The sequence below is a fragment of the Natator depressus genome, chromosome 19, assembly GCF_965152275.1.
Source record: "Natator depressus isolate rNatDep1 chromosome 19, rNatDep2.hap1, whole genome shotgun sequence".
Lineage (NCBI taxonomy): Eukaryota > Metazoa > Chordata > Testudines > Cheloniidae > Natator > Natator depressus.
Window position 1 is genome coordinate 7,835,521 of NC_134252.1, and position 27,772 is coordinate 7,863,292.

The window sequence follows — 27,772 nt, forward strand, 5'->3', positions numbered from 1 at the left end:
CACAGGCTGATGTGTTCTGAACTAGGGAGTGGCAGGAGCATTTCATCGCAGAGAATAAAGAATTTGAATTTAAGTATTTTCAGATCCCCTCCCGTTCCTGCCCTGTCTCTCCTTATCCTGTCACCCTTCCAAAAAAGAATCCCACTTTTGCACGATGACCACAATAAAAGAAGCATTTGGCACAAAAATCTAGGCTTCACTGCAGTTAAAAGCAGAAGTTCAAGTGAAACTAACAGGCATTTGGAGGAAACTCCATATTTTCTGGTGGAACATTCTGGTCAGGTCTTCAATAGAACAACTGCGGGGGATGAGGGCACAGTCATTGGCTGACGTCAAGTGGAAATTCTAGCTTCGTAGAGCTAAAAGACAGAAAGATGAACCTCCCAGGAGCCACCTGCTAACCCCTGACAGGTGCTCAGAGCATGGAATGTGATCGGCAGTGGCTGAGCAGTAATGCCTGGGGATGTTACAAAGTCACGTTCTACCCCTTTCCCAGAAATGGTTCTCCAAATTCTTATGTACAATCGGGCTGTAGCCTCACTGAGAAGGAAAGAAGCGGAAACCAGATGTCATGGGTATTTTAGCGGAAATATTCCTAAAGGAGTTAATGCTTAAAATCCCTAGTTTTTGACATTGGGATTCTTCCGAGTAAAAAAGAAAGCTGTGTACACACAGTCAATGCATTTGTGAGATCTAGTGTGTGCGTTGGCTGGTGGTTAGAGAAAAGGACTAGAAGCCAGGACTCCAGGATTCTATTCCTGGGTTGTGGGAGGAGGCATGGGATCTGGTGGTTAGAGAAGGGGACTAGAAGCCAGGACTCCAGGATTCTATTCCTGGGTTGTGGGAGGAGGCATGGGATCTGGTGGTTAGAGAAGGGGACTAGAAGCCAGGACTCTAGGGTTCTATTCCCGGGTTGTGGGAGCAGGCGTGGGATCTGGTGGTTAGAGAAGGGGGTGGACTAGGAGTCCAATACTCCTAGATTCTATTCCTGATTCTGCCACACTGATTCCATGTGAAAGTCACTTAATGCCTCATTGTACTCACCAGCAAAATGGGAATTCCATAATCCATTCACATGGGAGGAAGAGTGAGCAGCTGTTAGGACTGAGGATTGCAGAACACTTGGACCGATCAGAGGGTCTCGTCCTAGGCATTTCTCAAGCATCATCCGTATAACATCTAGGCTCCAAGGTCAGAAAGGAGAATTGCATTATTCCATATGCAAAGGTCACCCACTCTCTAGCATGTCCTGTTTTAGCCCGTTACTTACCTTGCTGCTGTTGGTCTATCGTAAACCTCCACAGACTCTGTGCTTCTGCCATGGTCACTGAAAGAAGGCTTGTGCAAAAGGGTGGATCATACATTAGGCCTTAAAGAAGGTCTGGCTCATCTGACATGTGAAAAAGCTCTCAAATGCAACATGTGATTGCAGTGTTTGCTTGCCCATGGGTGCAGTTCACTTGCTAAGATAGATAAGACAGGTGAGCAGAGCAGATGGGCCCACCATCAACCTCAGCCTGGACCAGTCCACACAAGAAATCCACTTCCTGGACACTATGGTGCTAATAAACGATGGTCACATAAACACCACCCTATACCGGAAACCAACTGACCACTATTCCTACCTACATGCCTCCAGCGTTCATCCAGACCACACCACACGATCCATTGTCTACAGCCAAGCTCTACGATACAACCGCATTTGCTCCAACCCTTCAGACAGAGACAAACACCTACAAGATCTCTATCAAGCATTCTTACAACTACAATACCCACCTGGTGAAGTGAAGAAACAGATTGACAGAGCCAGAAGAGTACTCAGAAGTCACCTACTACGGGACAGGCCCAACAAAGAAAACAACTGAACGCCACTAGCCGTCACCTTCAGCCCCCAACTAAAACCTCTCCAATGCATCATCAAGGATCTACAACCTATCCTGAAAGACAACCCATCACTCTCACAGACCTTGGGAGACAGGCCAGTCCTTGCTTACAGACAGCCCCCCAACCTGAAGCGAATACTCACCAGCAACCACACACCACACAACAGAACCACTAACCCAGGAACCTATCCTTGCAACAAAGCCTGTTGCCAACTGTGTCCATATATCCATTCAGGGGACACCATCATAAGACCTAATCTCATCAGCCACACTATCAGAGGCTCGTTCACCTGCACATCTACCAATGTGATCTATGCCATCATGTGCCAGCAATGCCCCTCTGCCATGTCCATTGGTCAAACTGGACAGTCTCTACATAAAAGAATAAATGGACACAAATCAGACGTCAAGAATTATAACATTCAAAAACCAGTTGGAGAACACTTTACTCTCTTTGGTCACTCGATTACAGACCTAAAAGTGGCAATTCTTCAACAACAAAAAACTTCAAAAACAGACTCCAAGGAGAGACTGCTGAATTGGAATTAATTTGCAAACTGGATACAATTAACTTAGGCTTGAATAGAGACTGGGAGTGGATGGGTCATTACACAAAGTAAAACTATTTCCCCATGTTTATTCCCCTCTCCCGCCCACTGTTCCTCAGACATTCTTGTCAACTGCTGGAAATGGCCCACCTTGATTATCACTACAAAAGGTTCCCCCCTCCCCCTTCTCCTGCTGGTCATAGCTCACCTTAAGTGATCACTCTGGTTACAGTGTGTATGGTAACACCCATTGTTTCATGTTCTCTATGTATATAAATCTCCTCACTGTATTTTCCACTGAATGCATCCGATGAAGTGAGCTGTAGCTCACGAAAGCTTATGCTCAGATAAATTGGTTAGTCTCTAAGGTGCCACAAGTCCTCCTTTTCTTTTTGCGGATACAGACTAACACGGCTGCTACTCTGAAACCAGTCCTCAGAATCTGCACTCACGCAAATTGTCCCTCGGAGTCAGACGGACAGTACAGCATCAAGAGAAAGCTTTCCCTAAAATTTCCCAGCCATCCTTGTTCCCTATGTCATATCCTCTTACAGGTGTGGGCTCACCAGTACTTCCTAGTACAGGCATGAAACCCCTACCTAACCCTGACCCGAGCAACTGCAGGGGAGACAACTATCACTGATAATAAATTAAATCACTCCAAACCAATCCACTATCACTGCTTCTGTTCCACCTGGGATCACTAATACCCCCCCCAACAATTGCACCTGGGACCTTCCATTGAGCCAAACCATTGCAGCAGGTGCACAAGGTGGAAAGAGCTGCTCTGGAGATAAAATACATAAAAATATTCAAAGCCAAAGAGTCTTACTAAAATGGGACACTTCATAGCAGTGTCTTGTCTTCAGAAAGCAACTAACCCCCTTGGAGACAGGTAAGTATTAATATCCCCATTGTACAGATAAAAGGGAACAGTTAACTGATATGCCCAAGGCTACCCACTGTATCAGTGGTAGAGAAGGGATTAGAACTCAGGACTGCCGGGCATTCAGTGCCATACTCAGTCCTCTTTATATCTAGGTACTTAGGTGGCCCCATCACTGAAGTATCTGCCTTTGTGGAGCATGCCGCTGTTGTGTTGTAGTTTGTTAGATGCCCGGAGGCCTTTCCCTTTGGTTTGCATTGAAATGTTAATGATCCATTTAAGATTAAGTCTGAGTTTCTGAATTCATCCAAACTTTCAATTCCATAGGCTGTAGCCGCGTTTAGAAGAACTGAAGGAACCATTGTTTTCATTTGTAGTCTGTGTCAGAAAGAACCCCACCCTCAAAAGAAAGTTTGGAAGTTTTCAGAACTCCCTCCCTCACCATCCTGGGTTCTCCCACCTGGATGATCACCTGGTCTGTTCATTCCCTCTGAAGCACCTGGCCTTGGCCACTGTCAGAGGATGGGACATGGGGCTACGTGGACCATTGGTCTGACCCAGTCTGGCCTTTCTTATGTCAGTTGGCTGCAGATCCTGATTCTCCTCTCACTTAGGTGCAAACTGGGAGAAACCCTGCTGAAGTTACAAGGGTGTGAATGAAAGAAGAGACAATCCCTGGGCCTGTATGTATATTACAACTTACACAAGCAGAGTTGTACTGAGGTTATGGCCTAGAAGAGCCTGTCCTCGGCTGCTTATTTACCAGACGCTCTGGGCTGAAATTTCCCACGTCCAGTGCCTGCCTGGGGCTGAATATTGAGGTGGGGGGGGGGGGTTGGTGTAGCGGTGAGTCTGTTTCATGTGGGTCTCGCCAAGGGGAAGGTGAACAGCGTCGGCGGTTGGCTGGGCCCGGGAGGCCGGGCAGGGGGTGTGTCTCTGGAAAAGGGGAGGTGAGAGGGAGAGAAATTAAATGCAACCACCCAGCACAGAAACGGCCCATTCATTCATCCTGCGGCGGCCTGGCTCCCGCTCCTCCCAGTGCCGCGCCCCCCTCCACGCTTGGAAGCTCGCTCACGCCCTCCCGAGCCACTTTCGTGGGACCATGGCCAAAGGCAAAGGGGCGGAAAGCGCGTCGTCCACCGGGCTGCTGCAGCCGGGTCTCCTGAAGCAGGACGAGCTCCGGCATGCCAAGGTGCGGGCAGCTGCTCCGGGCTCGGACGCGGGGTCCGGGGAGAGGGGGGTGGATGCGGAGGGAGGGATCCCCTGGGGGGCGGGGCGGATCCAGGGGAAGGGAATCGAGCCTGATGCGGGGAAGGGGGGGGTTGATGGGGGGGGGGATAAACTTCCTCGGAACAGCCCCTGGGGCAGGCGCGAGTGGGGTAGCACCCGAGCCGGCCGTGGGGGGAGAGCCGGCCGGGAGGATGCGGCTAGACGTCCCGGTGTGTAGCCCCCTCCCGCACCCCACCTCTGGGCGGGGAGCGCCGGGTCGGAACCGTGCGGGCTGGGGCCTGGCGGGAGCCGGCGGCTGCTCGTTCGCCCCGAGGGTGCAAGGAAGCCCCGCTCGCCCTTGGCCGCGCCCGGGCGCACCCGGCCGGCTGGAGCTCGGGATCAGGCGCGCCGCTGGCTCCGGACCAAGTTCATTCATCACAGGCAAGGGCACACTTTTCTTAAAGCGGCCGCGTCCTTTTTCCCTCCACCGGGGCTGCAGCCGGATCCCCCTGGCTGGAGGCGGGCGGGGGTCCTGGGGGAGGCACAAGGCGGTGATCTGAGACTCTCCGAGCCAAACCCGCTCGTGGGGAGAGGGGCTTCAAAGAGCTGCTTGGAAACGAACCCCCCCCACACACGCCCGGCCCGGTCCGGCTCGGCTCGGCTCTTTGGGCTTGGGGACAGGATCGGGGCTGCGCTGGAGCTTGAGGCGCTGGTCGCTGTTGGCCTCCGCTTCGGGGCTTTGTTTGCATTAAGTTTCAGTCTCTGGACAAGCCCTCCCGGAGTGTGTGTGTGTGTGTGTGGGAGGGGAGCGGCTGTGTTATCGCTTTTCCCTGGCGCACCCAGAGGCTTGGTCTGATGGGCCCCTTATAATTAGGTGCGAGGTGATCCCTTACGCAGCCTGGTAAGCGTGCCAGAGGTGGTGATGCCGGCCCGCTCCTAGCAGCGGGTAAGCCTAGCACTAAACATTTTATATACCGCTTGTTATCTTCAGAGAGCTCTGCAAGCACCATCTAATCCTCCCAACACTCCTGTGATGTAGATAAATCCCATCCACTTGATACAAAAGGGGAAACTGAGGCACTTGCCCAAGGCCACACAGTGAATCGCCATCCCAGCTGGCTGCAGCTTTGAGTCCCTGATGCTCTGTGCCTGCTTCGCCCTGTGGGCAATAGACTGCCTAGCTAGGGTTGCCAACCCTCCAGGATTGTCCTTGAGTCTCCAGGAACGTGTCCAACCAAAACCGGAAACCCTATGCTGAGCAGGATTGTCTGATTGTTCACTTGTGTTCCCTGTCTGTCGGGATCCATCTGTCCCTTGTCTTAGGCTTTGATTGGAAGCCAGGACGTTTTGTTCTGTTCCTACAGCACCTGGCGCAATGAGGCCCAGGTCCAATAATGAGCGGTCTGGTAGCACAATTAGTGAAAATGATTCTCTCCCAACTGTGCTGCTCGGGGTATAGCCACAGTCTGTGTGGTGTGTCCGAGTTGTGTAAAGTGGTGAACTAGCAACTTCATCCCCAGGGAAGTTGTTGATCCGTCGTCTTTCGCTCCTTGCAATTCCACTTCCCTGTGGGAGAACTCTGCATGTGCCACCAAAGCTCCCTGTTTTATTTTAACCCGAATGCCCCAGGGCTTTGTCTCCCCCTCTCTGTATGTTTCGATGCAGCTGTAGATCTAATCTGGTGATGGTATCAGTTTGCAGAATTAATTTTTCGACAGCTTGCGTGTCCATAGCTGCCCTGGTGGCTCTCGGCTTTGTCTGCATCTCCTCCCCAGGGGACCCCTCATCTCTTAGTTAAGACCCATCATTCTGAGAAGGGCGCACAAACCGACAGGGTGGGGAGCAGGCGCCCTGGTGTGACTCTCCTGATTCTGAGGCTTTTATTGGGAGACTGAGGAATTGCCCACGCATCGCCTGTCCCTCTCGCCTGCCGATCATTGTAGCTTCAGAGATTCTGCCAGATGTGAGACGCTGATGGAAACCGCTCCGGCTTATCCTGTGTGGTGGGCAAACCCAACCCCCTGTTAGCTGTAAATCTGGAGGCGCTGAGCCTGTGTGTTCACTTAAACAAGCAGTTAAATACAGTACAGCCTTCCGGAGTATGAATAGTGGGGGAAATTATTTGGATGCTGCTTGACTCCTCCTTGAATTCCAAGGCCTCTGTTTGAAGTTCAGGATCTGGCTAGCTGGGATAGATTCTGGATTGCGAGAGCGACACAGACACAGATGGATCAGGGAACGAAGAGCCTGGGATGGCAGTAGGATGGATTGCCTGTTGGGCTGAATTTAAGCAGGGTATCAGCAGTCTGTATTCAGTGCTAGCAGGGCCTTAAAAGCCACTGAATTCAGGCTGTGGAAACCTGCTGTCTGTGCTTCCCTTTCTTGGCACGTTCAGTCAGAAACGCTGATCGTTGACCATGGAAGGCAGTACGGTCTAGTGGTAAGAACACGGGGCTGGAAGTTTAAACGAGCAGAGTTTGGAAGAGCTGCATATTGTCCTGGATGAGTAAACACTCGTTCAGCGTGTCCTTGACTGTCAAACCGAAATGTGAGGGGCTGTTCCGTTCTTAATGAGCAAAGCGGAGACCTGTGGGCAACTCATCTGCAGCGAAGGCTGGAAGGCTGTTTGTAATCTCTGTTGTGGTCCTAGGTTGCAGGTGGACATGGGGGAGTGATTGGGGGGTGGGGGAGCTCCCTACACTTGGTGGTTGTTGATCTGACTGTCTAGGACCAGACTGACTAAGCTGCTGCCTTTCATTGCTTTTGCAGAAGGAAAGCAAAGAGAAGCTGTCTGTGTGCAACAAACTCTGCTATGCTGTCGGCGGTGCTCCCTACCAGATCACTGGCTGTGCCCTGGGATTTTTCCTGCAGATCTACCTGCTGGATGTCGCGCAGGTAATTCTTTCAGCCGGGTTTGCTTGCCTGGCGCTGAGTAGCCAGCCTAAGGGTAATACCTGGGGGCTCTGGATGCAAGCATGGGATTCTCTTGATCCAAAACCCATCTGTTGTGATCCAGTCGTCTTTTTTGGCTATTTTTACTCTGACCTGATTTCGGGATGAGGAAAGATTTTGGGCTTAGCGCTCTTACGGTCTCCGGTCAGCAGAAGCATTGATTGGAAAGAGATGGGGGGAGGGGGTTTCCCTGATGGGTTTTTCTATTTGCCCAGTGGAGTGACTTTCCCTCTATGTATAAAACAGAGCAGGTACCTGATTAGAGAGATGCCTCCAGGCTGTCTGGCCATAGCTGAGGAGCTTCCTTTCCTAGGAGGTGTAGCACTGAGGGCTGCAAGTGTAAGGGCTGGCCAGTGCCTCAATCCGCTGACTGCTACGAGGTAGCTGATGGTGAGAGGGGAGATTTAAATACAGGGTGCTCTTGTGATCGGTGAGCTCAGCTGCTGTGAGTCATATGGAGGGAACCCCCTGGCTTTCCCACACAGTAACTTTCAGTGTTCCATAAAGGTGGCTTAGAATGAGTCTTGCAAGTCATAGATGAGCCCTGTTCCCCCACCAGTCAGTGCTGTGTCCCTTTCAGATGGGCTTTTAGCAGGGAGGATTTTTGTCAAAAAAAAGTAAAGGCACTTTTCAAACTTGGGTGCCTAAAGTGAGCCATGTGACCCCTCATTTTCACTCCGAGGTAGAAGAAGTTTGGTTGGGTGGGGATGAGTTGCAAAGTACGGAATTCTCACTGAATGCAATCAGTTGAATGCCCTTGTGGGGGGGGGGGGGGAGAGTGATCTGAAATTCAGGTGCCTACATATGGATTTAGGTGCCAAACTTCAAGCATTTGAGTCTGAAATTCTGCCTTGCATTTCTAAAATGCGAGCAAATTCCCCTCCAGAAAAAAGGAAGCATGGATCAGATTGGAGTGATTTCTTCAGAGGGCTTAGAGGTGGGTTTACAGTTGCCAGCACTGGGAGGCAATGTCTCCTGGGTTTTCACTCCCGGCTTTGCCACCGTTGTCCTGTGTGACCTGGTGCACGGCTCTGTGCCTCCATTTCCCCATCTGTAAAATGGGATAATACTGACCCTCCTCTCTGAGTTTTAAGATCTAATGACATCTGTTATGTGCATGCAAAGTAGTAGTATTGGGCCTAGACGCTCTTCTGCTTCCAGTGCTGATGGAGGGTCTGGTGCTGGGCTTGGTACCTGCAGAGAGCTATATATACTGATGTGATGGATGGAGCGGGTTGGGAAGGAAGCTGTTGCTGGCCATGTTTGTGGCATGTTCTGGATGGAGCTGGGATGGAAAGGTGATGGCTTCTCCTACATCCTTATCTCCAAATGGGATGGTGGGCAGGCCCAGGGGCAGACTTAAGCTGCCGCAGGACGCTGGAAGTGTTGAGTTGGTGTCTGTGGCAATGAAATTGTCGGGAGTTTAATGTGGAATGGGTAAGATGGGATGGACTGAAATTCTACTTCCAGCTGCAGGCTGCCTCGACCAGCCCCTAGGGTAGCCATCTCAAAGAGGGGGAGAGGGATCAGATAGTCCCCCTGCCTCTGAGCCACCCTGGAAATGTGTGGAGGAGGGGCCCGTGTGCACCTGCTCTGTTCCCAAATGCTAAAGGTCAAGGCTAAGATCTTCAGGGTAAGCAATCAGCTGGGGAAAGGGGCTCTGACCACCTCAGGGTCATGGGGTCTCTGCTATCCAAGTGAATTCTGTCCTCTCTTTCTATAACAGCTGGACCCTTTCTATGCCTCCATCATCCTCTTTGTGGGTCGAGCATGGGATGCTATCACCGACCCCATGGTGGGTTTCTTCATCAGTAAAACCCCTTGGAGCCGCCTCGGACGCCTGATGCCCTGGTAAGGGAAGCTTGTCGGAGCAGGGGATTTTGCGTCATGGCCTGAGGTTGGAGCTCAGCGTGGTCTAGCTTGGGTTCCCTTGGCCACAACGGCAGCATGGCCCTTCCAGGTCGGCGTTAGGATCCTGGGGGCCTTCTAGAGAGTAGAGGCTCGCATTGGCTACCCTGCATTTGCCTCTTGTGCTCCAAAGAAGGGTTAATGTTATCCCTGTGTTACATGTGGAGAACCAGAGGTGCAGAAAAGGGAAGGAACTTGCCTGAGGTCACACAGCGAGTCCGAGCTGGGAATAGATCTCAAGTCTGTGCAGTGAATGGAATGGAACAGAGGCTTGGCAGTCAGCTGAAGGCTGAGTAATCCCTAGATGGCTTAAAAAGTTGTGAAAAATGCCTGACTGATGAGAAGTGGCCCTAGGGACAAGGAGGGAAACTCTATTATCTCGGCCTTCAGCCTTTCGCAGCCTCCAGATAGGTGAGAGGGAAAACTTGTAGTGTGGGAATCGATGAACCCAGTGACGGATAGTTAAGTGGGCCTCACTCGCCCAGAAACAACTCTAGCTCAGCCCCTGTGCTGGAGGTGCCTTGCTGTGATTATCGACCCACGAGCAGCTGAGTGTATGGGACTCCCTGGTGTGGGGTCAGGGCAAGGCCTGGCAGCAGCGCCGAGCTCTGTGGCCCTGAGCGATAAGACAATGCGTTTCTGGTGGTGGGCACGCTCCTGTGGGGGGTTCTTTGGTGGATCTTCAGGGTGGCTTTTCTCTTCCCCCACCCCGATCCCTTTTTTACAGATGCGGCCACTCCTCCCAGCTCTCCGGGGAAGGGGTAGTCTGAGCACTCAACTGGCTCTTGATAAGTCAGACCCTTGATTATTTGTGCATTGTGGTAGCGCCCAAAGGAAATGCCAGTCGTGGACCAGGATTCCATTGCGCTAGGTGCTGTATGAACACAGGGGACGGGAGGGGTTGGGGGGGCAGATAGAGCGTTGTAAAGTAGGCTGCAGGAGAGGGGACCACGTATCTGGAGATTGGCATGTGAATTGTCAGGCGGAAGGCACAGCGTGTTCCTTTGTCGCAGTGCTGGGACACGCCCCCCTGGCAGCTACTTTTATCTCCACTTGCCCTGGCGGGACGGGGGAGGCGTCCCCATGAAGGAAACGTCCAAAGTTCCCCCCGCTGCTCGGGACTGTTTGGCTGTGCTAGCCGACCCGCGTGTCTGATCCACACGCTATCTGAAAACCCTGCCAAAAATCTGTGGACACCAGGGCTGCTACCGCTGCCAGAACTGAATCCGTGTTGGCAGTGGTGGGGGGTTTCCAAGAGCTGTAGCCTGTTTTGAATCTTCTTCTGAGGAGGAGCTTTTAACTTTATGTTCTTCTCCATGGAGCTGGTTTGACTTGGAAGGATGGGGGTGGGGAGGAGTCGGGATAGGAAGTCGAAGATGGTTCAAACCAAGCTCACCCCCACCCCAGCACGCGCTCGGCCTCTCACGTGTGTAAATCAGGAGTAACTCCGTTGGAGGCAATGTAAAACCGGTGTCGCTGAGAACAGAACCGGGCCCTCAATTTGTCACTATGGGCTGCCCATTCGACCCTCCTGTCTCCAGGGGATGGAGCCGCAGGGCTCTGCTCAGATACGTGTGTGCTGGGTGTTGGGCTTGACTGTTTGTCCAGACTGGTTTCCTGGCAAATCTGCCCTGTGTTGGGAATGAAGCCACTCTGCTGCTGGAAAGTAAGAGCTGTTTGTCTCCGGAGCACCAGGTGGCATTGCAGTACTGTCCCTCCCGGCCATTCGGGGGGGGTACGTATAGGAGTGGGGGGAAGCCAAGACTGTTTCTACCGCACCTGTTACTCCTGCAGCCAGGGTCAGTGGGTTGCAGGAAGCCACGTGATTTACAGCTGATTCGGGGGGAGGGGGGAGAAAGCAACTGGAGACCAGGCCTGAGCTGGCAGTGACAAAACTAGATGTTCTCACTCCACGCTTCTCTGCTGTCCCACTTTGGAGAGTGGGACGCTAGGCACTTGCACGGACAGGATACATCCAAGAGAAGCAGGGTGTGGAGTGGACAGGAGCTAGATGGTTCAGCACAGTGAGAGCATGGTGAGGGGATGCAGCGCCTTCCCCCTCTAGGAGCACGGGTTCTAGTCCCCTGCAGGGTGCTAGCAAGTGAAAACCGTGGCTCATTGGTCTCTGTTGAATGAGCCGGTCCTAACCTGATTTCATGCAGGCAGGTATCTGCCCACCAAAAACGGCATCACAATAGCACTACGGGTCGGCAGAGAAATTAGGACGGTGTCCGGGGCCTTGATCTCCACCTGCTGCCTCTCCGGGTGAGCGTGGAGGCACATTACCCATGCAGGGTTCGGAGGCTTGGCCTGCGTCTGCCCTGTGGGTAAAGAGCTAACATCCATCCCCAGGGCAGTCGATCTGGCAGCATTGCTGAAATGTCAAGTAGAGAAGGGGGTGGGTGGGGAGGAGATGGGGAGGTGGAAATTAGCAGGACTGGTCCTTTCCCCCCACAGGTGGCGCTTGCATCCCTCTGCTCCCTGGGGTTCGAATGAAAAACGTGGTGTCCTGTTTTTGTTGATCTAAACCAGGCTTCACACATAGACCAAAAATAGTTTCCCTCCCCACAGCGCGTGTTGTGAGCTCTTAGGAATTGGAGGAATGGCTGCGCACAAGCAGCGAGCAGCTGTCTGGGTGTGTTCCAAGGCAGCGCTAGCAGAGGGCTGTCCTTTAATTGCTCTATATTTGAACATCTAGACATCCTTAGAGTCCTCTGGTGTGCTACAGTCTTGTGCCTTTAAGGCTGGAGTGAGGGAGAACGGCCACAGGGGACTTAATATGCACAATGCTCGCACCCTTCAAATTATACTGGGCCTTAGACCTAGGAATCCTTCCTTGTTGCTACAGAAAGGAAGCAGCACATCTAGTAGCTGGGCATGGTGGCTTCTAGTCATGGCTTTTACGCTTGTTTGCTCTGTGACGTTGGGCAAGTAACTGGGTGCCCGATTGGGCCACCTTTTGATGACCCTAAATAGCTAGAACTATAGACAGTCCCACTGACTTAAACAGGACTCCCTGTGCATGGGCAAGGGTGGCCCAGCTGCTGGGCCCTCTATCACTGTGTATCTCAGTTTCCCTATCTATAAAAAAATGATACTTAATTTTTCTTCTGTACAGACCTGAGATCTCTGCCCAGTTAGTTTGAACGACTTGCTTTTAATGAGCCCTGATCACCCGTCAACATCCTCTTATAACCTGCTTCATAAACAAGGCAGATTACCAATAAATTCCTTGGTAGACCATTCTAAATATCCCTCTCAGCCGTACCCTTTTAATCTGTGGAATAAGGTCCACTTGGTGGGTACATCTGGCTGTAATTCTGCTGAGTGTGGTGACAAGGGGCAGTGCTTGTGTCCCTGGAATCCAGGATAAAATTGTAAGCTATACAATGGCTTGATAGCTCACTTACCTAAATAAATAAATAAAAATGTCCCTCTCTGGTGCCCTCTTGTTATAATTTTGGTCTCTTAAGCTTGGATTCCCCATATGCTCCCCTGCGCCCCCAAATTCATCCCACGTGGATTTCCTTCTCTGTTCACTGAAGTCACCCTAACAGCTGTGCCCAGCCAGCGATCTGCTCTTGCCCTGCCCTGCTCTCGCTTCTTCTACCCCCTTTATTTAAGAGGCCCTGTTGCAAACCTCAGTTGCAGATAACTCGAGGTCCTGTGTCCCATCCCCAGGCCGTGGCTAGGGCAATGATTCTGCTCAAGCAGAGGAAAGAGTTAAAGATTAAGGGCCCGGGGGTGTGTCGCTTTCAGAGGAACATGCCATCCCCACTTGGCCAATGGGGAGGCAGGATGTGCGGCATAGCCTGGTGGAGTCTGTTTCAGATGTCTCAGCTAATTGCCACAGTCCTGCTCAGGGGTTACTAGGAGTCAGTCTCCTGGCTGAAAGCTGCAGCGTGAGTGGTGGCTGGGGGTGGCAGGCAGGGTGAGCTGATCTACTGATTCCTTAGCTACACCAGCCAGGCACATGGCTCTAATCCCAGATGTCCAAGTAGTGTGGTGGGCGGGGGGGAGGGAAGGCATCAGAAATGTACCCTTGTTTGTAACCCTGCTGTACTGTTTGGGTGCCCCCGCTGCAGCAGACATGGGAATGTGCTCGCTCCTGAAGCTTCGGATCTGCGTAAAAGTTTATGAAAACTCTGAATGACTCAACGTGCGCGAGACGCGATGGGAGAGGAGCATGTGATGGGAGAGGAGTGGCTGCAGGACTCTGTGCTTTCCACTGCTTCCTGGCCTCGTCATCACACACTCGCCTGCTCCCCGCCCCACCTAGAAATAACCGATGCACGGGAAAATGTGAATGTTGGGTCATGTATTTCCCCCTCTCTTCCCCCTTATGTGGCTGCTGTACAGTGTGCTTAGGTACAGTGTGTCTCACCCTGGGAGTTTAAATTTAAACTCCGTTTCTTGCCATGTCAATCCAGAAAGGAAAGAGCTCCGTTCTCCTCTCCGTACCACAGGGAAAAATAAATCCTGTCCCTTTCTCGCACTCCTCTGGGATTGTAAACACCCCAAGGCAGGGACTGTCAAGCAGCCAGTACAAAACCTACCCCAATGGGGCACTGAGTGCGATGGGGGGCTTCTAGGCCTTCCCGCAGCCTGAGTGTTGGGCTCCATTTCCCCATGGGACTGATCTAGTCCTAGCCGCAACATTCGGGGCGGGGGTTGCTTTACTCCAAAGAAGAAACTGCTTCTTTCCCCCTCTCCCACCCACGCCACATTATTGGGGGCCATTCAGGATGGATGGATAGATGGATCAAGGTACCAAATTCCTGCTGTAGGGGGATTCTGCTCGTCTCTCGCCTCGTGGGTTCTTGCTGGTGGTGTCGTCACAGGGATGTCCTCCCTCAGAACCAGTTCCCCAGCCCCCCTTCCCACTCCCCTCTGGGATACAGTGATACCGAATGGAAACTGGAAAGGCCTTATCCCTGTTACGGCCTGAACCCCAACGGGCCGCTGAGAGCGGTCTGTCCGTCCCTGCTGTGCAGGTGACGTAGGGGTAGGGGACCAATCACTCCCTTCGCATGATTGTGAAGTTGGAGGACCCCCACCCTTGCCCTTCTCCTGATGTGGGGAATCTCCTTTGCTCTCTCTGGGTAGGTTTATGCTGGAGGGATTTTTACTGCCATTTAATTAGCCGCCCATTAACATAAGCGCCTTTGTTAAGGCTGGCCGCTCCCCAAGCACTGGGTCCAGGCGACAGTGATGTGTGTGGCTCAGCCGAGGGAAAAGGTGTGTGTTGGGGCTGATGGGCCATGCCCAGCCTCCGAGCTGCTGCAGTATCTCCAGGTAGTGCCAGGCTGCTCAGCTGACTCCACAGGGTAGAGGGGAGGATTTGGGCTCTAAAAACAGCTCCCGTCTCCTGTTCTGGCTAATGGCGAGTGAACCAGCTCCCTGGAGCTCTGCTAGGGAGTCCCTCCCGGAGCCGGAGCCAGGCTTCTTGCTTTCTGGTCTGCTTCCACTTCCCTCTCTCCCCACTTCGGACAGGATCAAAGGAAAGAGCCAGCTGGGGTCTGAAGGTTCACTCTTCCTTTGCTAACCAATGTCTGTCTCTGCTTGGGGAAATGGGCCTTATCCCGCCCTCCCTCACGCTGGAGGCTTGATTGGTGTGTGTAAAATACTCTGGAATCCTTGCAGCTCTGCCCTGCTAAGAAAAGCCAGGCTGCTTGCTGCTCAGCCTGCAGGTGGCTAGGATGTGGAGGGAGGGTTTGCTGCCTGAACTGGTTCCTTCACCCTTGCTCCTGCAGGCTGCTTAGCTGGGAAGGGAGAGAAGGCTGCCGAACAAGCTCTTGCATCTCGTCCTGTGCAGAGCACTGTTCGACTTGGATGAGAGCCGGGAACAGAAGGAAAAGCTCAGAATGGAGATGGGTCCCTTTTCTCTTCATCTTGTACAGACAGGATGACAGCTTTTAATAGGAATTCCCATCTCCTGCAATTTCCCTTTCCATGTTTGTTCCCCGCTTTCTGCCCCTATTATTAAGGGAGAGACACGTGGCTAAGGAACCACTGTTCTAACCCCTCTGAAATAGGCAAGATGACCCACGTACAGGGTCCAGCCTGGCCTATTGCTTGGAAAGCCCTTCTGGACATTGCAAATGCCAATGTAAGGGGCTCCCTCCACCTCCCACACTCGCCTCGCTTCTCCCGCACGCCCAGAAACAGGATGACGGCGCAGAGTATGTAGATCCCACCAATGACTCCCGCTGCGATCATGTAGGCGTTTCTCTGCGCAAGACAGATGCAGATCCAGTTAGCAAGGCCGCTCCACCAGGCCCCTTCTACCGGTGTCTCTTGGGGAGCTCTAGACAATGGCGCAGCCAGTGTCACGCGTGCACCAGCAGAACCAGCCGGAGCTCTCGCTACAGACTGGGGTGGGACAGAGGCGATGCTGTGCTATGGATCCGCATAAAAAGCTCCCTGCTCCACCCCCGACAGTGCCAGGGGATCCCGAACAACGGGCTTCCCTCTTCGCAGCCAGTTCCCACCATAAACGAAGGGACCGTGCACCCTACAGGGTCCCAAGTTGTTTCAGGGGCTCTCAGACACTGATCTGCCTCTGCTGAGAAACAGTCTCCCAGCTGCATGTGCTGTTTTGTAATGGTAGTATCTAGAGTCTTCATTGGGATCAGGCCCCATTGTGGTCTACAAAAGTAGGTGATGGTCCCAGAGAGCAGATGGGTTCTCAGTTCCTTGCTGTGCCCCATCCCTCACCCCTTTCCAGCCCCACATCATTTCACCTCCTCCAAATAGACAAACCATTGACTTGACATCCCCTCTGATTGTTCGCCCAGCAGCCCTATGCTGCTCCAGGCAGGGGATTTGGTCTCTGAGATCAAAGCCTTTCTCTGCAAGCCTCAGTCAGCTCTTTATCTCTCTGCTCTCTTCTTCTCTCCCCATCTCGAATGACCTGGAGTTCTGTACTTTGTCGTGTTTTAAATAGCCCCTTTGTGAAGAGGGCCATGGGGGCTGAGATCAGGATTACAGCACAGAGTTTAGAGGGAGCCAGAGGAAAGATTTAAGACCAAGCTTTTCAAAGGAGCCTAAGGGGTGTAGGTGCCCAGATCCCTTTGAAATTCCGTGACAGTCAGGTGCCTAATTGCACATCGAGTCATGAGCCAGCAGTCAGGAAGGGGAATCTGCCTGGGAGGTTAGGTCCTCAGCCGCAGTACAATATTAAGGTATCCTGGGACCTGCATCCTCCCACAGGGCTCATGTGATGTGGCATTCAGTAGTCTCTGGCTTTGAGTTAACTTGGTGTAGTGAGGTGGAGGCAAGAGGAAAGCCTCAGAGGACGTGATCAGTCAGGCTGGAGGACTCTGTTAGAAGTTCCCATGTTCCCACTCTGCCTGAAAAGCTGCTCCTGTTTGATTGGATACAGCAATTCTTACGGGCCTACCTCCAAGAAATGGACTAGTGGTCCAACTAGACCATCTTGTCTCCAATGGTGGTCAATGCAGGGTACTTCAAAGTGAACTCCCTGATGTAATGCACCCAGTTGCACGATATTTCTCCCAACGGCTGGAACTGCTCCTTGGGTTGGCTCATGCCCTGCAGCTTGAGGAGCAAGGCCCTTGTATCAGCCCAGCTGCGGTGAGGGTGGGTGCTTGTCACTGTTCCATCCTAATTTTTTTTATTTTCTTTCTCTCTCTCATTTCCCCCAAAGGATCATCTTCTCCACTCCATTTGCTGTGATCTCCTACTTCCTGGTATGGTTTGTGCCAGACATCTCGAGTTGCCAAGTGATGTGGTATCTTCTCTTCTACTGCACGTTCCAGACCCTTGTGACGGTGAGTCCGCCCTCCATGGGCACAATGGGGTTCCTTTTGGGGGGGGTGGGGGGAAGAGGCCAACCTTTTCTCACCTGCCCGATGGAGCCAAGGAGTGGTACCACAATGGCAGGCTCGGCATAAGCCATCCTGAAAGGAGTGAGGCTGAGAGCATCCGTAAAGGCTGTCCTTGGACCGCCAGTGTCGTCTGGGTTTCCCACAGTCCTGATTCTACAACTCTCAGACAAGTCTCTCGCCATGGGGCCAGCTTTTTGGCTGACCTGCTGTGGGGATTGGAGAGGCGAGACCAGTCATAGCTCATCTCCTCCTCCCTCCAGCAGTTTGGGGGACCCCTACAAGGCCAGCCCTGGGTGGGGTGGAGCATTCCGGAGACGAGCGAGGATTCCCATTCACTCTTCTATATAATCTGTACCTGGATGGAATTTCCTTCCCACAAAAGACTCTTCCAACCCACTCAACCTATGGCCTGCTGTAGGCATCTCACTCCGGTCTATAGCATGAATTCCCTTGACCTCCATGAATGTCTTTGCACCAAAGGCTTAACTTTCTCTCTCTTTCCCCCCCTCCCCCCCCCGCCCTGTTTCTCACTGCAGTGTTTCCACGTTCCCTATTCAGCGCTCACTATGTTCATCAGCAGGGAGCAGAGCGAACGGGATTCCGCTACCGCCTATCGTAAGAGCCCTTCCCTTCTCCCTTACGATTGCAGTGTCAGTGCTTTTCCCCCTCCCACGGCCTGGGTGCAGCTGCAGAAGTACACGTGCTCCCGGGGTTTGGTTGCTGGGAGGCAGCAGGTTTCTCCGTTACATACCTTGTCCACTACGTGTGCAGGCAAGTGCGTGGGGGGTGTCCCTTGCTGCTCCTGCAGGATGTGTGTAAGACCAGCTGCAGGTGTACAGCCACGTGTCAAAGCGTGTTTGCACATGTACACATTAGCAGTGAGGATCCCGTTCTGAAAGTCTTCCAAAGCTCCCTGCGCCTCTTTTGCATTGCAGCTCTCTCAGCCACCAGATCCTTCTTCTTAGACTAAAGGGACCCTTGGTTTAATGCCCATGTCTAACCAGCCCTGTGGCATGAGTCGGTCTGGACAGGACTCTGCCTGCTGATAGTTTGTCCGCTGGAGAGCACAGTGGCTAGAGCAGGAGACTGGGAATCTGGAGCTCTTGGGTTCTGTTCCCAGCCTTGACACTGAGCTGCTGTCTGACCTGGGGCAAATCCCTTCACCTCTCTGTGCCTGTTTTCCCTCAGTGGGGATATCTTCCTCCCACAGGCTTGGAGATCTGGAGAAGCGACTGCTCTCATCTCTGGCTGGCTGGGTGGGTGCAGTGCGTCTCTTGATGGCTTTAACGTTAGGAATGTCTCGACACCCAGATGTTTGCCTCTGGAGGAGCAGGCGTTAGCAACCGCTCTCCTCGCCCTATTGGGCCAGGGAGTTGACGCGGTAATGACCCGCCTGACTCCTCTGTTCAGGTATGACGGTGGAAGTGCTGGGCACCGTGCTGGGCACGGCCATCCAGGGGCAGATCGTGGGACAGGTGGACACGCCGTGCATTCAGGACTCCCGCCTCTTCAGCGTCACTAACTCTTCGGTGGCCGTGGAGGAGGTGAACGTTACCCGTGACGCCGGCTCCCTCACAGACACGGTAGGTCTGTGGCACCCTGGCCGCTCATCCTCGCCCTGCTCAGGGACTCTGCTCTTTCATTGCAGCTTCAGGGTAATCCCTACAGGCTGAGATTGTAACTAAGGAACTTACTTAGGGGTACCTAGGGGAAACATAGGAACTTCGGGGTACCTATCACTATGCAACAGGTATGGGGCTGAAATACAGTACAGCCTCGTGGGTCATCAGAACTGGATTCTGTCACAGAAGCAAATCCAGGTGCCTGTAGGGTGCACGGTCCCTTCCTTTATGGTGGGAACTGGCTGCGAAGAGGGAAGCCCGTTGTTCGGGATCCCCTGGCACTGTCGGGGGTGGAGCAGGGAGCTTTTTATGCGGATCCATAGCACAGCATCGCCTCTGTCCCACCCCAGTCTGTAGCGAGAGCTCCGTCCGGTTCTGCTGGTGCACGCGTGACACTGGCTGCGCCATTGTCTAGAGCTCCCCAAGAGACACCGGTAGAAGGGGCCTGGTGGAGCGGCCTTGCTAACTGGATCTGCATCTGTCTTGCGCAGAGAAACGCCTACATGATCGCAGCGGGAGTCATTGGTGGGATCTACATACTCTGCGCCGTCGTCCTGTTTCTGGGCGTGCGGGAGAAGCGAGGTGAGTGCGGGAGGTGGAGGGAGCCCCTTACATTGGCATTTGCAATGTCCAGAAGGGCTTTCCAAGCAATAGGCCAGGCTGGACCCTGTACGTGGGTCATCTTGCCTATTTCAGAGGGGTTAGAACAGTGGTTCCTTAGCCACGTGTCTCTCCCCTAATAATAGGGGCAGAAAGCGGGGAACAAACATGGAAAGGGAAATTGCAGGAGATGGGAATTCCTATTAAAAGCTGTCATCATAGAATCATAGAATATGAGGGTTGGAAGGGACCTCAGGAGGTCATCTAGTCCAACCCCCTGCTCAAAGCAGGGCCAATCCCCAGTTTTTTCCCCAAATCCCTAAATGGCCCCCTCAAGGATTGAACTCACAAGCCTGGGTTTAGCAGGCCAATGCTCAAACCACTGAGCTATCCCTCCCCCCAAACACTTGCTTTAGGCTAAGCTGCATGCAGGGTCATACACCCTGGCTTTAACCAGTGGGCCAGGAGCAGATGACAACGCTGATCTCTTTAAATGGGCCCCATTGTGAGCCCAGTGCCTTGGGACTGAAGTCATCCAGGCCATTCAAACCTGAGCTGCGTTTTAAAAGGCACGTTCTTCAAACAGCCCCTCCCCTGGCAGGCACTCTCCCTGCTATGCTAACCAAACACACCCCACGCTGGCTCCCAACCCTGCTCTTAAGCAGTTAGTTCAGATCTGGGAAGGAAGTTCAGCTCAGCACGAACTGGGGACGCTGCCAGTCTTGCAGCATCTGCGCTAAACCAACATGTTCCAGTGTGAAGAGCAGAGAACAGGGCGCTTGTTACACAGATGAAGCCCTGGAGGGGGTAGAGTTCCATTCAAGAGCGAAGGCTGGGGAGGGGTGTATGGTGCGAATGCAAAAGATCCTGTCCTGGGCTTGATGGGTTCTTGCCTCGGTTTCTTCACCCAGTTTGAGGCCTGGATCCCAACTCTCCCTGGGAGTTGACGCACTTGCAGCTCCCACTCCTCTCTTCCTGGCTGGTGCTGTTGACACCTGCTTATCAGCCAAAACTAGGACAAGTGGGAATCCAGGTTACTGTAAACCAGGATAGGTATGGAGTGGAGGTGGGGGATACGCAGCTTCAGAGACCCATTTGTTGTGTGTAAACCTCCATGGAAAGACTGTGTCAGTGGCAAGACGGAATGTCTCACTGGAAAATCTCGAGGGGACCCTGTTACTGCAGGAAACCATCTGGGAAAACTTGTCTTCGTGCCCAGTATTTACCCGGGTCAATGTGTTGCTGCCTGGCTTTGGCGGACAACGTCTAGCCTCCAGCATGCTGGCTGGACTCGGGCTATTCCATAGCCGCGATAACAATGCGGAGTGGGATTTATTTCTGAGCCCAGCTGGGTTTCGTCCCACTCTCCCCACCCCTAACAGGACACCTGCACTAGAGCAGCGCTCTGCTGATCACAGGACAAAGGGGAGCAAAGATCTGGGTGCTGGGGACTTCAGAATTTTAGTCCCAGCTCTGCCACTGGCTTGCTGTGTAGCTTTAGGTGAATCACTTAACTGGTCGGTGCCTCAGTTTCCCGATCTCTAAAATGGGGACTTGCCTCACAGGACTGGTGAGGATGTCTCACCATACTTGGGAAGATCACTGTTACGGGGGTCAGGGGAGGTGCCAAGGCTGGCTAAAACTGAGTCTCAGGGTGCCTTTTTCATACCCAGTGTACTGCAGGAATGGGCCCCCTGCCTGTTTATAGCACTGGGGCCCGTTATGCCAGGGTGCCTTTAGAAAGGTCTCTAATCACCTGCTGATGCTGCTCTGCTCCCCAGATGCCTCTCAGCTCCAGTCGGATGAGCCCATCTCTTTCTTCCAGGGGCTGAAGTTGGTGATGAAACACGGTGCCTACATCAAGCTGATTACGGGCTTCCTCTTCACTTCGCTTGCCTTCATGGTGAGGAACTGCCTGGGGAGGGACAATGTGGCTTAGAGCCCACCCGGAGGGGGAAAGAAATGCAGAACTGGCTGAAGACTGTCAGCTGCACCTGTAGGAGAGTAAGGGGTGGAGGGGCTGGGGTCAAATACCAGAAACCTGCACAGAGGCAGATAACATCAAGGCCTGTGGCATCCCCTGCAGCAGCCGAGGTGGGCCCTCCGCCCTGATGGGAGGTGAAATATGTGCTTCTCTTCATGCTGCTGGTAAATGTGGATTGGGCCTGCTCGCTCTTTTCCTCTGCTCAGAGGACTGACGGGATCCATATTCCATCTTCCTCCCATCTCCGGCACCCTTCTGCCATAGCTATCGGGCCCGTTCGTGGTATGATGACCTAGGCCTGTTAGCCCTTCTTTGGCCCTGCCGCTCTTGGTCTCGTTTACGGATGAGTCAGGACAATCTCTGCCCAGAGAGGGAATTCCTGAGCTGGTGCATTGAGGGCAAGGGGTGTTAGACTAGACCTGCTTGCTGAGTCCTCTTGGAGGGAGGGGCGGAGGGGGGTTCCCTCCCGCTACAACACACTCAAGGCTTGCCTACAGCAGCGGGCTGCGTTCATACAGCCCCCAACCCTGAGTACGTCTGTGCACTGGGTCCAGCGAGAACGCTTAGCGTTTTCCCCGTGGGCTGGGTCTGGGGGGCTGCAGGGAATCTGGTTTCTCCATGGGGGGGCTGTTCAGTGCATTTTCCCCCTGGAAAGGGGAATCTCCCTGTTCCCTTCTGCTCTGCTGACCTCCCGTGTCTGTTTCCTTCCCCAGCTGCTGGAAGGGAACTTTGCCTTGTTTTGTACCTACACCCTCGGATTCCGCAACGAATTCCAGAACATCCTGCTGGCCATCATGGTGAGTACATGGCACCCCTTCCCCCAACCCTGTCTGCCTGGGCTAGGCAGGCTGTCAGCTCTTTGAGGCAGTGAGACTGTCTGTACAGCGCCTAGCACAATGAGGCCCTTATCTCCCTGGGTCCCTAGGCAATACAGTAATAAACATGATGAATAATAATAATCGCTGTCCCCTTCACCTGGCTGTCTCCTCCTTTATCTACTTGGGAGCCCACTGGTTGGTGGGGGTGGAGACTTGACTGTAGTGGTCTAAGAGCCCAAAGCAGAGATGGGGGGGGCCCCAGGTGAGAAGCAGGCTGGTGAGGGGAGATCAGGGCTGGAAGAGGCTGGCATGTGGGGGAAGGTGACTGGAGGTTGCCTCAGGAGTCGGGGGGAGGGGTAACGAGTTCGAGGTTCCTGGAAAGACACGGCCAGTTGGCAAGAACAGCGAGTCCTTTGTCTGCATTTGAAGCTGACCATGAAAGGGGGGAGAATAAAAGCCATGCGGGCCCTTTGTCCAAACCCTGCCCTTTTCTTTTTTTTCTTTCTTTCTTTCCATGAGGGGGGAAAAAAGGGAGCCCTGAGTGGTGATTGCGGGGAGGCGCTGAATGGAGGGAACAGAGCGGATTGTCTGGGAACCCTTTGCACATTGATAGATGGAGAAAGAGTGGGGGAGGGGGCCGGGGGAGTATTGTGGCGTGAAACACTTTGCCCTGCCAGAAAGGCAGTGAAAGAAAGAAAACCCGCCCCTGGCTCTAAGGAAATGCAAGGGCTCGAAAGCAGTGGAGACCAATCCCATAGCCGAATGCCCTGCCCCGGCCTCACAAAGACCTGGTGCCTGGTCTGCCCAGGATGTTGGTCATGTGTCTGCCTGCAGCCCGTTGGGTCTCTTCTGTTCTTGGCTGGCTTCCTGCAAGGCAGGGGCCGCCTTGCTTCAGAGCAGCCTGGCAAAGGCGTCACGAACGTTCGCCAGACCTGGTCCAGAATAGACTCAGACTCTCTTCCAACACTTGCCCTCTGAGGACGAGCCAACGGGGCTTTGCAAGACTGCTTCTGTAAAGGTGCTGGAGCGCGTCTAGGTGGGCTTCGAGAAGGTCCTTTAGAGCCAGGATGATCCTGTGGCTCAAGCCTTGTGTGGATGAGTGAAAGACCCAAGGGGGGCTCCAAACCACAGGCAGAAGAGAATCCAAAATCATCATCATGCATCCAGGCCTGACCTCAGGCTGACACCCCAACCAACTCCTTTCCTGCAGCATTAGAGGTTAACACATGGCTGGTGGGCAATGCATCTATGGAGATGGGTTGGCCTGAGTCACATGTCCCCCCCCACCTCTCTCCCTCTCGCAGCTCTCTGCCACCTTGACTATCCCTCTCTGGCAATGGTTCCTCATGCGCTTTGGGAAGAAAACGGCTGTGTATGTTGGGATCTCGGTGAGTAAGTCTCCTGGGCAGAGAGCGGTTTGTTGCTGTGCCCCTCGTAGGGAACCCTAGCAAGTGGAGGTGGGGCAAGACCAGAGCCGGGGATCTAAACCCCACCCCTCTAGGCAGCGGTTCCAAAATGGGGTCAGGAGCGAGCAGAAGCTCCCACCATCACCTGACGTTCATTCACTGGCCTCTCTCCACTTCTTAGTGGTGTCACAAAGGGCACTTCGTGGTAGTCAGTCTCCATGGCCCTGTCAGTCCTTGGCCTCTCCACCGTGAATTCTCCTCTGAGCCTAGGACATGTCCCACCAACACCCTGCCCTGGAGGGCCCAGCATTAGAAAGGTTGTGTTCCTGCTGCCTATGCTGTGGGTAGATCCTACCCTATCAGCCAGCACCTCCAAGTGCTGAAACTCACATGAGAGGGAAGATGGGGCGGGGAGGGGAAAAGGCCAATTGGCTCATCAGGTCCATCTTGATTATCCGCTGCCCGGCGGGTGAGGTGACACCTCTGTTCTTTCCCGGCTCCGCAGTCTGCCATCCCCTTCCTCATCATGGTGGTTGTTCTGGAGAGTAACTTGATCGTCACCTACGTTGTGGCCATTGCAGCTGGGATCAGTGTCGCTGCTGCCTTCCTCTTACCATGGTGAGTGTGAGGCCTCCGGGCTCAGGCAACCACAGAACTATGCTCCCACGTTCTCTGTCGCTGCTAGACTGGTAGACACCTGCTGATGCACAGCTGTGGCATCTGGGTTGATGTCTCTAGTGCTGGGGGTCGGATCCAGGATGAGGAGATTCCTGAGGTCTTGAGCCTCCTCCTGTCAGTATGCAGGGCATTGTGGGTCTTTTCAGTACGAAGGTGGACCCACAATCGGTGGCCCTTTCCCAAATCTCTGCCCCAGGAGAATTCTGTACCGTTATCGGAAGGGAAATAATTGGAAGTCTGTAATTTCGGGGGTGGGGACCTCCCATGTCTCTGCTTTGAAAGGGGAAGTGTGGGCTCCACTGAAGACTTGTGGGTCTCATTCTCATTAGCCTCGATCTGAGGCTCACGTGCTCTCCTCTCTCGTTTCAGGTCCATGCTGCCGGATGTCATAGACGACTTCAACCTCCAGCACCCAGATGCCCATGGCCATGAGGCTATTTTCTTCTCCTTTTACGTCTTCTTCACCAAGTTCACCTCCGGGGTGTCTCTGGGGATCTCCACACTCAGCTTAGAGTGAGTCCTTTCAGCACACCGAGCCTGGAGGCAGGGGGGGCTCGTTAGGAGAGCTGGTAGCTGGGCCAGAGAAGGAAGGCTTCTCTCAAACCCTGCAGTCTGGAGCTTCTCCATTTTTAGCCACAAAACCCTGAAGGGGATTGGGATTAGACATCCAGCGGCTGGCACTGAAGGTGGCTCCAGGTGCATCTCCCCTGCAGCTTGTGTGCTAGGAGGGAGGCTCATTCCAAGTTCACAGTTAATAAGCACTAAAAGGAGAAATCTTAGGAACCAGCCTTTCTCTGAGGAGCCAGCATGGTAGTGAATTGAGGCTGTGCCAGCCCCCTGTGGTCAATGCTCTCTCTCTTTGGTACATACACGCCCCTTGGCCTAAGCACGTCCCAGCCGCTGGTTGATTTCTCTTCCCAACACCCCCATGAAGCAGGGCAATGCTATTTTCCTTCTCTTATAGACGGGGAACTGAAGCACAGACAGGCTAAGTGACTTGCTCAAGGTCACACAAGATGTCTGTGGTGGAGCAGGGAGATCAACCTAAGCCGCAGGCTGACACCCTCATCACTGAGCTGGCTTTCCTCCATTGCTCCATCACAGAGATGGGACAGTATAGCTGTGAGCTTCTAGACCTTGGCAGCTATTGGCTTTGGGGTTGGAGGAGGTGATGCTCCTTGCTAGATGGAAGAAGGTTGATGTGATGCTAAAGCAGCGAACGCTGGCTCAACAGTAATTCCCTGGGAATCCTGATCTATTTCATGGCCGTTCTTCCCCTCAGAGGTACCTCTGGAGAGGTAGGACTGGGCTGGTGTGGAGAGAGGAGGTTGGTAATAGCCTCATGCATTTCCCTTGCTTGACAGTTTCTGTTCCCTTAGCTTTGCAGGATATAAGACCCGGGGCTGCTCCCAGCCCGAGGAGGTGAAATTCACGCTGAAGATGCTGGTGTCGGCAGCCCCGGTGGGGCTGATCCTGCTGGGCCTGCTCCTATTCAAGTTGTACCCCATCGACGAGGACAAGCGGAGGGAAAACAAGAAGGCCCTGCAGGATTTAAGGTAAGGGCTGGCACGGTCCTCTCTGTGCTGTAGGGGAAGGACTGCACTCACTGGGTCGGGCAAGTTCCAGCAGAGCGTGATGGGGAAGGGCCCAGTAGTGCTGGGAGAACCTGCCCTGGCTTTGCAGGTCACTGGCAGGCTGAGGTAGGTGGCTAGTCCTTCAGCCCGTAGGGGGCTGACAATCTCTCCCGTGAGGTTGTGCACTTCCAGCTAGCCTCAGAATACCTGCAGCCCTAACACACCAGCTGCCCTTTGACAGGGGTGGCTGAGAGACCCTGCCGTGCCGCTCAGTGGCACCACCCAGCGGGTAGCATCTTAGGGCTGCAGCATCGTAAGATGCCAGGTGCATAGCAGTTCGCTAGAGGCGGAACAGGACTCCCCCCGCTGTGGCGCTGCCTGGCTTTCTGCTGCGGGAGTGGGGGGGTCTCTGCTGCTTCCCTCAGACCCAGCTCAGGGCTGCATTTACTAACTTGGTGGAGCCTGAGAGAAGTAAAAAAATAACTCTGAGTTACAACTGGGCCTGGGAAACGAAGCCTTTCCCTGAAGGCCCCTATTTCAATCTGCCACAGAACGGGGGGACCAAAAGCTGTCTAGCATTTCACAACCATCTGGTGGCCTCTGTTACAAGGGGGTCAGGTCTCCATCCAGTTCCTAGTGGAGGGAAAAGTGTCCACCTAGCAGAAACGGCTTTCCTGTCACCCTGCTGGTAGTCTGGGTAGAGAGGTCGGGGCTGAATGGGGCTGGAGAGGGAACGTACAGTCCGCTCTGCCCCAGCGCTGGTCACTCCAGAGCCCTGAGCCATTGGCAGCAAATGGCGCATGGGGAAACTGGCCCCCATTGTTCCATCTAAGAGGAGGGCTCTCTTCCCTGTAACTATCCCTCTCTAATCCCCCTCTGGCTCGCTGGCCCTCGCTTTGGGACACCGGCTGGAGGGAAGGGGGCCATTCCTGTCTGATGCCCGCCAATCCTTCCCTTCCCAGGGAGGAGGAAAACAGCAGCGACTCAGACTCCATGGAACTCGCCAGCATCGTGTGACCCCAGCTCCCCTCCATCTCCTGTTTACACACTGGGCGTCTTCGGGAACTGGACGAGTAACCATGTTACCTGGAGATTCTGGTGACGTGCTACACGGGGCTTTGTGGAGCATCTGTGGTGAATGTTGCATGGGATCTGCAGGCAGTGGTCTCGTGCCATCCATGGGATCCAGAGAGTGCCAGTAGTGTACATTACACGGGATCTATTCAGTACTGCACTAATGTGCCTCTTAATGAACAAACACTACACCAGCCTGGCCCCCGCAGCACTGTCTGCAGAGCCCAGCAGCCTGAGCCAGGAAGCTATTGCTCATAACACATGGGAGACTTGTGTGTACTGTCTGCCTCTCACACACTGATTTGCCTGGTACTGCGGGCACCAAATATAGCACAGATCCTTGCAGTACTGACTCTGGATCACCCGTGGACCCATGTGGTGCTGGTAGTGTACATTACACTGTTAATGTGAATGAGCTGAAGATTAACTCACCTGAACTATCTGTAAAAGAAGGACACTAATGTAGAAAGAGATGGTTTTTTATAAAGTCTAATTAAATAACTTAATGATGTAAATAGAATATTTTTTTTCCTATTTGTATATGTCTGTATGGAATTCAAACTGGAACTGTTAATATTAATTTACATAAAAGTGGGGAAATGTCACCTGGATTAGTGTGGTGGATTTTTTTTTCTCTCCCCCGCCCCCCCCAGTGGCTATCGTCCTTGCAAGGACAAATGGGGCAAGGGAGCTGAGAGTCAGAGTGCCAGCTCTGCTTTCCATGCAGGGCACGTTGGCACCCTTCCTGTCTAGATGGAACGCTGATTTCAGGGCAGAAAT

The 27,772-nt window shown here is 53.4% G+C and overlaps 1 protein-coding gene across 2 annotated transcripts; it reads left to right on the forward strand.

The window, feature by feature from the left end:
• Nucleotides 1-4,281: 4,281 nt before the first annotated feature.
• On the forward strand, nt 4,282-27,597 carry MFSD2A (MFSD2 lysolipid transporter A, lysophospholipid). Of its 2 annotated transcripts, XM_074934132.1 has the most exons (15): nt 4,282-4,515; nt 7,107-7,115; nt 7,296-7,421; nt 9,205-9,329; nt 17,056-17,179; nt 17,773-17,851; nt 18,647-18,819; nt 19,350-19,440; nt 21,240-21,361; nt 22,156-22,239; nt 23,565-23,648; nt 24,172-24,284; nt 24,714-24,857; nt 25,724-25,900; nt 26,881-27,597. In XM_074934132.1, the coding sequence occupies exons 1-15, from the start codon at nt 4,288-4,290 to the stop codon at nt 26,933-26,935; spliced, it is 1,734 nt and encodes a 577-aa protein (XP_074790233.1). In that variant the 5' UTR covers nt 4,282-4,287; the 3' UTR covers nt 26,936-27,597. The 2 variants fall into 2 exon arrangements, with proteins under 2 accessions (XP_074790233.1, XP_074790232.1); XM_074934131.1 differs by lacking the exons at nt 4,282-4,515; nt 7,107-7,115 and having other exon boundaries at nt 7,300-7,421.
• The last annotated feature ends 175 nt before the right edge of the window (nt 27,598-27,772 follow it).